Source organism: Paraphaeosphaeria sporulosa (assembly GCF_001642045.1).
Source record: "Paraphaeosphaeria sporulosa strain AP3s5-JAC2a unplaced genomic scaffold CC84scaffold_4, whole genome shotgun sequence".
NCBI lineage: Eukaryota > Fungi > Ascomycota > Dothideomycetes > Pleosporales > Didymosphaeriaceae > Paraphaeosphaeria > Paraphaeosphaeria sporulosa.
The window spans coordinates 3,184,893-3,196,899 of NW_017253363.1; the positions used below are offsets into that span (position 1 = coordinate 3,184,893).

The window sequence follows — 12,007 nt, forward strand, 5'->3', positions numbered from 1 at the left end:
TCGCTGCTGTTGCGCATTCTCACGCGTCCCAGAGCTCACGACAGAGACCCGTCCAGCTGGATGCTAACGACCTTTAGGCCCAGCTCAAAAGCCACCTGAACACGTCGACCGTCCAGCTGTTGCGACCAGGTCACGTCCCGCGTGTGGTTGGAGCCGTGGCCACGGAAATTCTCCGAACTGACATGACATGACAGTCCAATTCCAGAGGCACCAGATGTCACCGGCCAGACATTTCCTTGTGCGCCATCACACCTACCGGTCCAGGATTCTCCACCTGCTGCCACTGTCTCAAGCCTCCTAGCGTCACCCTGCCCGCCCGGCTTGACTATGCAGACGGGTGTAGGGAAGCCTGCACTAATGCACTTGTGAGCCCGCCCAACTTGTGCACCGGCTGATTCAGATGTCCGCGTAGCAACTGCACAATCGAGGCGTGGAAGCCGGCCGACCTCCACTCCTGGCAGGATGCTCCGGCTCACTCTTCCCCTCGGCCGACGTGGCCAGCTCCCACCAAATGACGCGAGCGCAATTGTGACTGAATCCTCCGGCATGCACGATCTTTTGCGGCCCCCAAATCGCCGCGGGGAATTGTCCCACGTTGATCGGCAAAGGCCACTGCAACGGCGACATTCTTCGCTAATATCGTATCGGCTTGACTAAGATGTGCTACCAAGGCCCGGTGCCTCGTCACCGGAAGCCTTTATCACACAGTCGTCACACCTCGATCGCAAGATGCGATATCGTCGTAACCCACTGTGCTCTCTCGGACAATCTAATGTGCTACAGACTTATTAATCGAGAAAGTGGCGGTCCTCGCCCACGTACTGTGCCTCTGAGGCGCAGAATTACCCGCGTCAAAGTCCCAGGCCTGGAAGCAAACGCCACCCGACCACAACATGCTCACCCCGCGTGTCTCGTGGCTCTGGGAGCACTTCAGCCTCAGCTCGGAGCTTTGCGTCGGCAACACTGTTCTTGTGCCCGGTCGACGCCCGCAACCATCCCTACTTCTTTGCGATCACGACGTGCTGATAGTGACGCCTCATATCTACGTATTCAGTGTGATCATTCGTGAGAACATCGATCCTGAGTGGACTAAAGAGATCATGTCTGGGACCCTTGACCGAAAACACTGCGAGATGAAGTTTTCCACCACGACCGCCCTTTTGCTCCGCCATGTCTGGTTGCCGATCTTGCCATAGATCCTCATGCAGTCATTTTGAAGCCAAGTACATCCTGTCCAAAGCCCCATTCAGATGTCAATCTGCCGCACACTAATGTCGGACCAGGATGGAGGGCGCGTATTTGGGCCATGTCTTTGGCGAGGACCGTCTGACCAACCCATAGAAGGCGTTGACCAGGCCGCAACCCACAAAGAACTCTTCAGAATTACTCTAACGATGACACTACCTTTTAATTTTTGTCCAAGCTCTGAGACCTTGTGCGCTCCTCTTTATCATGAGGCACTTCCCGACACGGCTGCGACCACAATAGGGCCACCAACACTAGGACCATCACCTTAGAAGGATTGAATCTCGCCTACGCTACAGCACCGCGAACGTGTGGTTCATGTCAACCTGTATGCATGTTTTTCTGGATGACAGTGTCCGCCGATTCGCCCCCGAGACAGCGACAGCACAAACGGTGGAAAGAGCTGCGCCGTGTAACACACTGTCCATGCCCGCTATCACTCCGCGGATCAAACATATTCTTTGTCCCAAGACCAGAGGCCACCCACTGTGCTGGATTCTCCTCGAGCTCTTTTTGGGACACTATAACGCAAGGCTGCCATGGCCCGCCCTTGTGGCTTTGCCGCGACATGCGCCGCAAACGCCTCTACACACGACTGCAAAATCTCACCGATCAAAAGGCACCATAACAGTGATTTCATTGCGTCTTGTCAGGAACATCATCCTCCTCACTGGTTCTGGAAATTCCACCCTGGCTAGTCCGATACTGTCCGTGCCTCCTACCATGTCTGTACACCTCATGCACTTAAGCGCCGCCTGCTTCTCCACCAACTTGAGCCTCCATGTTTCAACATCTCTGACTTTGCAGAGCCTCCGCCGCGGCCGTGCGCACTGTCGCATAGAGTCTGCCTCGCCAAAGCTTTGTGCATTGATCATCAACGAGTAGATGATTGACACTTGCGCAAGGCCACCCGTCTTCGACAACAACACCGCTCCTTACGTAGTCGGTCGGCTTGCAATGGCAGTCAAATACTTAGCCGCAAGGGGGCTGTGGATCGAAAGGCACGATGAAAGAGTTTGGTCGCGTGAGGCCGTTCTATGGTACGCTACAATTGTCGTCCTTGTTAGCACGGCGACGGTGGCACGTCACTTTTCCAATGAGCCATGCCAACCCAACGTCAGCTATCACCTCAAAGGAATTTGCCTTGCCATTATAACTTTCAACTCGCCAAAGCTTGTTCGGGTCGTTACAAGGACCTTCCTCGAACATGCAGCATTGTTGTGCTGTCCTAGAGGTTGCACAACTGCCGTGTACCCGTAGAGTACGGAAGAAGCAAGCATGACTTTCCCTCGGCGTGCAGTCAGACATATGCGCGTGGTGTTGTGATGTGGGTCTCCAGTCCATTCTCCTCAGAATACGTTGAGGAGAGCTACTCGAGGGTGTCAAGCTTCTAAACCTCGATGCAACAACGACTGCTTAGCCGAGCTTACGCTTTCTGGCCCTCGATACCATGTCAGATTCTATTGAGACGCTTGCCACTCTTTTCCATAACTTTGACCAGCACCTACCTCCGCACAAGTACAACCCACCATGTTCCTCTAAATCCCATGTGCACATTCGACGATTTTCTCTGTCGTTTTGATGCTTTTGCATCATTCTTAGACATCCGCATCGCGCAAGCAAGTAAATTATTCCTGTGTAGTCTCCCCATAAAAAGACATGTCGATCATCTACTCGCGCCGCGTCCAATCACGGCGCTGATCCAGCCGCCTGGCTTCCTACCCCTGCATGCTCACGGTGCACGATCCGATGTCCTCACGAATGCCGTTGTCATGCCTTCTTTTGAAAATGAGCGATATTGGCTGGCGACGATGTAAGGCGCCTTGCACGATTCTGCAGCATACGTTGATGTCTGTTCTTGCTGTTTCGGTAGCGGTAGGTTGGGAGGAGAAAGTAATAGCGCAGGTTTCAATGCATCCGGAAAAAGACGATCCCTGGCCATGCGAATGCTGAGAAAGACTTGCAGAGTCAGATGGCTAGATAGAATTGCCATATTTCTCCGTTGCGTCGCCACATTGGACGATGGGCGCTCGCTATGAATGATATATCGCCCCAAATACGCAAGTTTGGTGCCGAAAGTGAATGGCTAAGCCCTGGGTTTTCATATTTGGCGGGTTGTAGTTTGTGTTGATTCGTTGGCCGGCATCTCTCAACGAGGTTGAGTTGCAATGCAGCAGCTACATATCAGGAACCAGGTCGAACCCGCTTTGGAGCACTGACAGTGAGTAGTCTCTCGCTCGGGCTACGGGACTTGCTTGTCACTGATGAGAAGATGTATGTACCGGCACATACTTGTAGTATGTGATCCTGCCCTTTCACTCCTCTTGGCTTTCTTTTTGTGCCTTGCTCTTACGCATTCCTGCCAGTCTGAACTTGTACATCGAGCGAACCGGAACTCAGCTTGCCGAAGCGGAGAAGTTTTGCAGCACGAAACCAGACAAGAATCACATCATCGACAACCTCCACGTTGTCATTAACGACACCGTGAAGACAAAGAAGATTCAAGGACTACCATATCGGTCTCAATATCGCAATTGAGACAGGACTGCGCAAGGGAGAGAGCGATCAGAATCTGGCGGTCTTCATTGGTTACTGTATAGCAAGCGCGACTTGGTCGAGGAGATTGGAGAGACCAGGTACGAGACAAGCAAGACACCACGTTTGTGGAGGAGTGTCGCCACAAATTCGCTGAATTGGTGGCCGACTTCTGGGAGTCGTTCGTCGCGAACACAGCGAAGCTGGACCCGTTGAACGACGTCATTTCTCCGTTCGTGTTTTCGCAAGTAATTTAGGAGCGTGCAGAAACAATGACCGGATTCTACGACTGGGTGGAGGAGTGCAAAAAGAAGAACAGAATCCGTCCAGCACTGCAGTGCTGCGATACCCATGCCCACGGGACCTGGTGCTGGAGCGAATACTTTCTGCGCTGCATCCGTTGCGCTTCCAAGGGAGGCAAATGCAAGGCATAATCACGGCATAGCTTCAAGCTTGGAGGAGTTTAATGGGTTTCCAACGTTAAGTAGTACCAAGAATGGGCGCTGATCTTCCAAGTACGAACGATACGAAATCACGCACACGTGCGGGTTCAAATGTTTCCAACGTCTTACAGAGTGTCCCGATGTCGACCATAGCATGAGCCTACTCGCCTGGTGGGTGATGTAGCCTTCACGAGTGTCATGGACAGCTGTGCCACATTTCTGCGGGCCGCAAGTTGAGTGTGCTCCGCATTTTCTCCTGTGTTTTGCGCAGTTGAGATGGGACGGAAGGAAAACGAGTGGACTCGCTAGTTTCGCTGGAGATGACCGAATTGCAGCGGCTTCGCGGTGCTTCGGGAACGTTCTGGCAAAGGACAATCTGGGGTCGGACGGTTGTCGCGGTGACGTCGGCCGTGGTGTGAGCAACAGCAACAGCCAGGAGCGCCCCGGTCGCGCCGGCCAATCAGCGGGCAGCAGCCAAAATGCGGTCCACGGGCGCAACTGTTGCATCGAATTTCCTCGAACATACGACAAACACTCAGAAACAAAGCTCGCTACTTCACCGCCGTCGCCCTACCGTTGCCGCAAACGCACCGCCGGCCCCCAAACCACCTGCACGACCTCACAACACCGCCCGTTGGCCGCAACATGGCCCCCCAGACGTTGCACGGCTCTTGCGCCTGCGGGCGCAACCGCTATGTCGTCGAAATCCCCCAGCAGCAGACGCAGCTGGCGGAGCTTCGATACGACAACACGTCAGCTTCAAGTGAGTCTTGCCCTGCTGTGCGAGCGCTCCCCGTTGCGACCTGAGCATTACATCATGGCTCGCGAACGCAATCCTACAGCCCCTCCATGGATATACAACAGCTGACCCAGGGCTCAGGACACCACTCGGCCAGCCCACTCACTCTCTGGCTCCGCGTGCCTCTCCATTGGTACACCAGCGCCACCTTCGCACAGTTCCCCGACGAAGAACGATCGAGCATCCAGCGTACCTTTGTCTCACCCTTCGCCTCCCACTCGCGCCGCCAGTTCTGCGGATACTGCGGCACCCAACTCACATCATGGCACGAGCAGACCAGGGAGGACGCCGAGCACATTTGTCTCACCGTCGGCAGCTTGCTGGACGAAGACCAGGAGCTGCTTGGTGAGCTTGGATACCTGCCTGGCGGAGAGAGCAGCGACGAAGACACGGTCGTACCGGGACCCTCGAGATCAACCCAAGCTGTGACTCGATCCGATCAGCAGCTGCGCGGCGCACCGTGGTTCGAGGAGATTGTCAAGAACACGGCACTGGGACACTTCAAGCAGCAGCGAGGCGGGCACACGTCGCGCGACGGCAGCGTCAAGGTCGAGTGGGAGGTCGTCGAGTGGACCGAGGGAGACGATGCAGACGACGAGGGCGGTGTCACACCCAGCAAGAGAAAGATCGGCCAGGTCGAGGAGACCGACACCGAGATGCGAAGCGCCTAAGTTTCGCGTGCTTGATGTGTACGTTGGGTTGCTAGATTAGGGTGCTCACGCGTTAGGGACAAGGAAAAGGGTAATGGATAGGGATGGATAGGAGCGGCGCATCATGTTACGGCGCACAACATCTGGCTTCTTACGGACTGAAAAAATGCTGTGAAAACAGCTGTATAGTCGGTCAGGCCAGTCTTTTAGCACATTGGTATGGCGTTGATTCAGGCCAGCCTTTTAGGCAATCTCACAATTCAAGAATCACGCATGTTGAAGGCGATGGACAAGTTATACAGTACAAATTGACTCCCGTCAAGTACGCACTCGGCTTAGGCCTACTTGATTCGCTCTCCTCAAAATGCTAATGCAGCACCGTCGCAACGGTCTTTAGCGCCATGCGAAGGTGGAATGCCCTCTGTTAGTTGTCCGTGGTCAATCGTTCGTCATCGAGAGATTATCCAAAAACGTCCAACGCGATAAAGCGAGATGAACCGTGCCTTCGTTCCCTCAGTGGCATCCTTCCCCCGGATATGTCACCGTCGTAAGTGATCTTTGATTCTGTGCCTCTACCCCCTTCACCATCCGGTCCACTTACAGAGGATACTCGGAGCTCACGCGCGTACAAGATGAGCTCTTTTCCAGATCAGACAACTTCCTGTCCCACTCTCCTGCGCGGCGTGCTAACGGCCATGCCTCGCACCCACGTTGAACGTCGGTCTATCTTTGAATTTTTCCTGTTCATTTTTTTTTTTAAACAAATGAACTGGTTCCTGCTCAGTAATTGCTCCGACCCCTTTCTGCATTTTTGGTCTCTGTGCGCCTACGGCTGTCGAGCAAGGCACTTCCGGAGGGAAAGCGCACTCTTGCCGTCTACAGGCATTGTTTGACGTCTGGTCACTCCATGGCTCTTACACCTTACTTTGTGTCTTCAGTAATGCTCGCGGAAGATACCAGTGATGGAGCACCACGATCAAGCTACGATCTTTTGATTTCCCGCCATCCAACCACGCTTTCCCATTTTCGCTTCTCCTATCGCTCGTGATGCAGGTGGCTGATACAGTGGGTTGTCGATGTCGCTGTGTTACATACCGTACTTATTCAGTCACAACTTCAGCCCACACAATGACAGCTGGGGGGTCTGAATGGGCGTGCTGCTACGAGGAGCGCTTCTTCTGCCCTGTGAAGGCTTCTGCTCGGTGGACAGGTGTAAGCACACATTACCAGTCCTCTGTTATTCGAACGATTGACGTCATTTTTCTCTGTGCAGGCGAATGATGCGGGCGGGTATGCAGCATAGGCACCTCGGCGAGCTAAATGCCTATGCGGCAGCTCCTTCAGAGACCTCCACCATAGTATCGACCCAGGGTGGTGGAGAGCGGAGGCTTTGCATTGACACACTGGACTGTCGGTCCAATAGGATCGCAAGGGTAATGGATATGAAACATACAATATGTATCTCTGCGGCGCGGTGCATGTGGCACAACTCCGAAGCTGGGCGCAGGAAAAAGAACATGACGAGCACATACACAACATTGAAGCGTTCTGCAGCTCCTCATCAGCTCCTTGCACGTGTGCTCCTCTATGGACTCTAGCAGGCCTCTGATACCTATTCCTGTTGTCAAATTTGCCATTTGAGCAATACAGGGGCGTTGGTCGCAGCATGAAGGCATTCACGAGCCTGTTGACCTGCGTTGGCCTGTTCGCATTCTTTTCGAGCGTTACTGCCGAAGTCGAACCAATTGAGATCAAGGGGTCGCATTTCTTCTACAAGAACGGTACTGCCTTTTTTGTGAGTCCTCCAAAGGGTATAATCAACAATGCTCATCACCATAGGTTCGAGGAATAAGGTATGAGCCGTTTGGATACGAATTGTCAAACTTCAACCCGCCACCTGACCCACTTGGAAGCGGAATTCTATGCCGACGCGACATTCCATACCTGTCTGGCTTCAACATCAATGTCATAGTAGTGGCTTATATCGACCGCGACAAGGACCATTCAGAATGCGTGAACGCGCTTGCTGACGCTGGTATATACGTCGTCCCTCAAGTCGATGCGGGTGTGAATTCGTATTTGTATGTATGGAATCAGGAAACGTTTGATTATAAGATCGGAATCATTAGCTCGCTTGCCAATTATTCAAATGTTCTCGCTTTTCGGATGACTGCTGCTGGCCAGCAACCTACGGACCTGCTGTACTTTCGGGCGGCCTTTCGAGACATGCGGACGTACATGTCCGAGGTGTTGCATAGGAGTATCCCGATCGTTCTGTCAATACTCCCAGAGGAACAAGAGAAAGACACGATCGACTACATATGGTGCCATGACGATGCCGCCGACATTGTTCAGTTGTGGATGGGCAATAGTGTCATAAATTGTACCTCAGACCAGAACATTGAAGACGCTGTCGACTTCGCGAAGTCGTTGAGCGGTCCCATCGTCCTGGAGGGAATGAGATGTGACTTATACATCGGAGAATTTGACGACCGAAATTACGAGTTCATGTACGACGTGTACTCTGACAAAGGAGCTGCTGCGTTGAGTGGTGGGATCCTTGACACGTACTACGGGGACTGGAATGAGAGCATGACCTTTGGTTAGTCCAGCGTTGTGAAGCATACTACGAAACCCACAGTTAATGGTTTCGCAGCTATCATGGTGTTAAGATTCGAGCCCAACAATGAAAACGCTATCGAACCATTGGCGGGAGCCATGTCTCTGTCTTCAGTGTTGGCAGCGGCAAAACCCTCATTCACCAACGAAGCGCAGTACAATCCTACGACGATCACAAGGTCTTGTCCAACTGGCTCTGAATGGGCTTTCAGTGGAGTACTTCCACCTAGGGCGTACGAGCCACTATGCTCCTGCATGCTGAACACGCTGCAATGTACCGCGAAACTAGGTGCGGTCGAGACACTCTCCGATAGCATGATGTACATGACACTACTCGATGCATGCGGACCCGATAGGGAAAAGGACTGCGGGGCCATTGTAACAAATTCCACGACTGGCAAATATGGGGCATACAGGTAGGATACGCCGCTCAGCTTGATTGGCTGTTCTCTCATCAGATCTAGCATGTGCAATCGGACGACAGTGTATTCGTGGGTGGCCAATCATTACTGGCAAACCGGCGGCAAATGCGACTTGAACGGCACAGCTGAGCTTCGCGATGCACAGCAGATGCCGCAGGGGGATTGCAAATTCCTACTCGACCAGGTCGGCGCGGCCGGCGAGAAGACACTGACTGCGTTCCTCGGCGCCAACACCGCATCAAGCACAGCACCGCACCCGGTGGCCCGGACGAAACTGACGGCCTCGTAAAAACTTCCTCAGAAGAACCGAAAACATCTGGACTTCCCACAGGCGCAAAGATAGGGATTGGCGTCGGCGTCCCGGTATTCGTTGTATTGTGTCTCGTATCTGTGTTGCTTTTACTAAGAGGAGAAGGGCGGATGCGGCGCTTCATGGCAAGGAAGATGTCCCCGAGTATGTTTCACCGCAAGGTGAGGCTCATGGGGGCCAGAGGCCCCGAACGATCTACCCGAATTGCAAACTATACTGAGGTCTTGATGCACATTCGATCCTGCAGCGATCTTTGTACATATAGTCCGAACGGGTCTCCGCTCACGGTTCAGAAATGCGATCTTGGTTATGTATTGATATAGGTACTCTGTTGCATCTGGGTTTGCAGGTTGCTTTCTTAATGGTCGAATTGGGACATCTTTCCACGATCGGACGTTCATCATTTCAATTCCTGAGCATGAATACGGCCTTCTATGTTATGATCACGTTCTCCATCCCCGCACGCAGCAATCATAAAATCACAATGATAGCGTTTGCAAGGACCCATACTAATGAAAGTGCACCAGATTTATGTCTTTATTCTTACCCTTTACTCTCCCTCCTCCTTCTCGAACCATATCAGATCCCCGGAGTTAGGGTAAAGGTCCACGCCGAACCTCTTCACCTTCCCACTCACCTCCTCAGCGTCAAACTTACACTTCATTGTGCTCTTCTCCCCACTCGCTGGATCAACATTCTCAAGCATGTACCAGTGCCCATATGCCCTCTCCCTCACCACCCACACAAAAGAGTATGAGCGGTCCCTGCCATCGATCTCGATCTGCTTCTTCTCCGCGTCATACGCAAGCCGAATCCTGTGGTATCCAGTGTTCGCGTACGACCCCACAAAAGTCTCCAAATCCGGATCAGTACGTGGTTCATCGTCTGCATGCTCCGCTCGTTCAGGGAAGAGTTCGTCCAGGGTCTGGACGTGCGCCCACTCCGGCGCTTTGTTGTCGTAATGATCTCTCCACCCAAACCTCTCACCCTCGGGAACTCCCAACAGCGTGTCGACAAGATGAAACAGCACCTCCATCTCCGCGGAATACGCATCCTCGCTGTTCCCCAGTATCACAACGCCCCACTCCCTCTCGGGAACATAGACCATGCTCGACGCAAACCCCGCCCACGACCCATCGTGCCGCACTATCGTGACGCCACGGTAGTACGCGACTTCCCAGCCGAGGCAGTAGAACGTGGGTGACATGCCTGTCAGCCCTGGGATGGCGTCGTCGGCCAGGATGCGCGGCGTGCGAAGACTTTTATAACTGTCCTGGGATAAGGGTGGGAGTGTGTATATCTGGGCGTGGATCCAGCGCGCGACGTCGCCCACGCAGGACTGGATGCTGCCTGCGCCGACGCCCTCGGGCTCGGGGATGTGCGGCATTTCCACGGCTTTGCCCTGCGAGGTAGCGTAGATGGACCCCACGGCTACGTTCCCTGCATCTGCTTCTGCCGTGGGAAGGGCGTCTGGCCCCAGCCACGTGCGCTGCATGTCCAGCTTATCCCAGAAATTCTGCTGCAAGAAGGAGGCGAAGGGGGTAGAAGATAATTTGGACACGAGATGCGCGGCGCAAGTATACATCAAGTTGTTGTAGAAGTACGTAGTCCGGAGGGCGTGTGCGAAGGGCAGATGCCGTATATTGCTCACCACTGACTCTGGTGTATCTGCATCCGCGTGACTGATGCCCAGAAGCGACTCTTCGTGCCCAGGCAGCCCGCTGCGGTGGGATAGGATGTCCTCCACGCTTATGCCTTGCCTCCCGTCTCCATCGCTTGTTGCAAACTGCAACTCTGGATCTAGCTTTGAGACGGGCGTGTCCCACTTCACCTCTTTCAGTGCCTCATCTTCCTCGTTCTGCACCAGCAGCGCCATCGCCGCCGCAGTGAAAGACTTGGACATGCTTGCGATGTCGAAGATAGTCGCTGGCGTGACCGGACTCGCGCCTCCTCCAACTTGGGAAATACCATAGCCATGCGCCGTTACAGTGTGCCTGTCCACGATGGCCAGCGCGAGGCCGGGGACGCGCCAGTGGTGCAGGGCTTCGTTGACGCGGGCGTTGAAAGTCTCACCGCCGTTGTTGTTGGCGAAGGGGTTTCTTGACGCATCTTGTTCTGTCGGAGAAGGCTGTGAAGAGTCTGGACTGAGCGTAAAGCTGGCGTGGCGTGGGTCCGAGGGCATTCTTGGGGATTTGTCGTTGAGAGTTGTTTCTATGTCGGCCATGGTTGTATAGAATGGTGTAGGGTCGACATAGGGTTGGTTTGCCCAGCTTTATACACTGAATACAGCATGAGATGCTTGGAGGTCAGTCTCTCGTCCCAGGGCCACAGTTTCGTATAAGCGCTAGCGTTGACCGGTAGCTGTACTCACTATGAGTGATTTCAGCAACCACTTCGCTCTAGGCAGCTAGCGAACAGGCGTGGCGCAGTATCTTACTAGTCTAAGGCGCAAACCTTGAGACATCACAATCTGTTACCATGTCAGAGCCACTGAGTCACGAATCATCCATCAAAGCGATTGCGACAAAACGTTGTCAATTTCGATATTATCTCATCGCCCTCATTGCCTGCAACTCATCATCCACCTAGGTATCACCCAACTCAGCGCAAATTTTCTAAGCCTCCCTTGCACCCCTCGGGCCCAAAAGCGCAATTTAGAGGGCCGCGCAGAATCTAAAACGCAGAAACACTAAACGGCAAGACTGAAATGTTTGAAAGCACAATGCCCTGAACGCCTCGCATTTTGTGCACTAGGGTCGTGACCCCATCGTCAAATATCAATCGAAAAACAAGGACGCCGTTAACCCCCGTAAATGGTGCTCGGTGTATGTAATGCAGACGGGATAGGAACATCTTTTTGCGGTTTTCGGCGGGGGTGTGCTATCGAAGCACAAATCGCTCGTTTGTTGTACATCGTAGAGACAAAACATTAAATAATCGAAAAGGCCAGCTGCAGCGGTCGCACGTGTGGGTGTAGACGTGGG

General features: G+C 53.5%; 4 protein-coding genes across 4 annotated transcripts; 3 read left to right on the forward strand and 1 right to left on the reverse strand.

Moving 5' to 3' along the window:
- Nucleotides 1-4,501: 4,501 nt before the first annotated feature.
- On the forward strand, nt 4,502-5,999 carry CC84DRAFT_719336 (uncharacterized protein). Its single transcript, XM_018187149.1, has 2 exons — nt 4,502-4,986; nt 5,104-5,999. Exons 1-2 carry the CDS (start codon nt 4,869-4,871, stop codon nt 5,691-5,693), a joined length of 708 nt encoding a protein of 235 aa, XP_018038154.1. The 5' UTR covers nt 4,502-4,868; the 3' UTR covers nt 5,694-5,999.
- A 983-nt stretch (nt 6,000-6,982) lies between these two features.
- Nucleotides 6,983-8,398, forward strand: CC84DRAFT_719666 (uncharacterized protein). The gene is made up of 2 exons (XM_018187150.1): nt 6,983-7,467; nt 7,512-8,398. Exons 1-2 carry the CDS (start codon nt 7,339-7,341, stop codon nt 8,277-8,279), a joined length of 897 nt encoding a protein of 298 aa, XP_018038155.1. The 5' UTR covers nt 6,983-7,338; the 3' UTR covers nt 8,280-8,398.
- Nucleotides 8,202-8,832, forward strand: CC84DRAFT_1163909 (uncharacterized protein). The gene has a single exon (XM_018178360.1). The coding sequence runs from the start codon at nt 8,334-8,336 to the stop codon at nt 8,709-8,711; it is 378 nt and encodes a 125-aa protein (XP_018038156.1). The 5' UTR covers nt 8,202-8,333; the 3' UTR covers nt 8,712-8,832.
- A 563-nt stretch (nt 8,833-9,395) lies between these two features.
- On the reverse strand, nt 9,396-11,495 carry CC84DRAFT_1163910 (beta-lactamase/transpeptidase-like protein). The gene has a single exon (XM_018178361.1). It carries the CDS (start codon nt 11,203-11,205, stop codon nt 9,574-9,576), a length of 1,632 nt encoding a protein of 543 aa, XP_018038157.1. The 5' UTR covers nt 11,206-11,495; the 3' UTR covers nt 9,396-9,573.
- Nucleotides 11,496-12,007: the final 512 nt, after the last annotated feature.

What these genes read in the sequence shown, in the direction of transcription:
- CC84DRAFT_719336 (XM_018187149.1), top strand. Translation starts at nt 4,869, where the DNA reads ATGGCCCCCCAGACGTTGCACGGCTCTTGCGCCTGCGGGCGCAACCGC. An exon ending in CGACAACACGTCAGCTTCAA is followed by an intron (nt 4,987 to 5,103) that starts GTGAGTCTTGCC and finishes CCCAGGGCTCAG; the next exon opens with GACACCACTCGGCCAGCCCA.
- CC84DRAFT_719666 (XM_018187150.1), top strand. Translation starts at nt 7,339, where the DNA reads ATGAAGGCATTCACGAGCCTGTTGACCTGCGTTGGCCTGTTCGCATTC. An exon ending in AGAACGGTACTGCCTTTTTT is followed by an intron (nt 7,468 to 7,511) that starts GTGAGTCCTCCA and finishes TCATCACCATAG; the next exon opens with GTTCGAGGAATAAGGTATGA.
- CC84DRAFT_1163909 (XM_018178360.1), top strand. Translation starts at nt 8,334, where the DNA reads ATGGTGTTAAGATTCGAGCCCAACAATGAAAACGCTATCGAACCATTG.
- CC84DRAFT_1163910 (XM_018178361.1), bottom strand. Translation starts at nt 11,205, where the DNA reads ATGCCCTCGGACCCACGCCACGCCAGCTTTACGCTCAGTCCAGACTCT.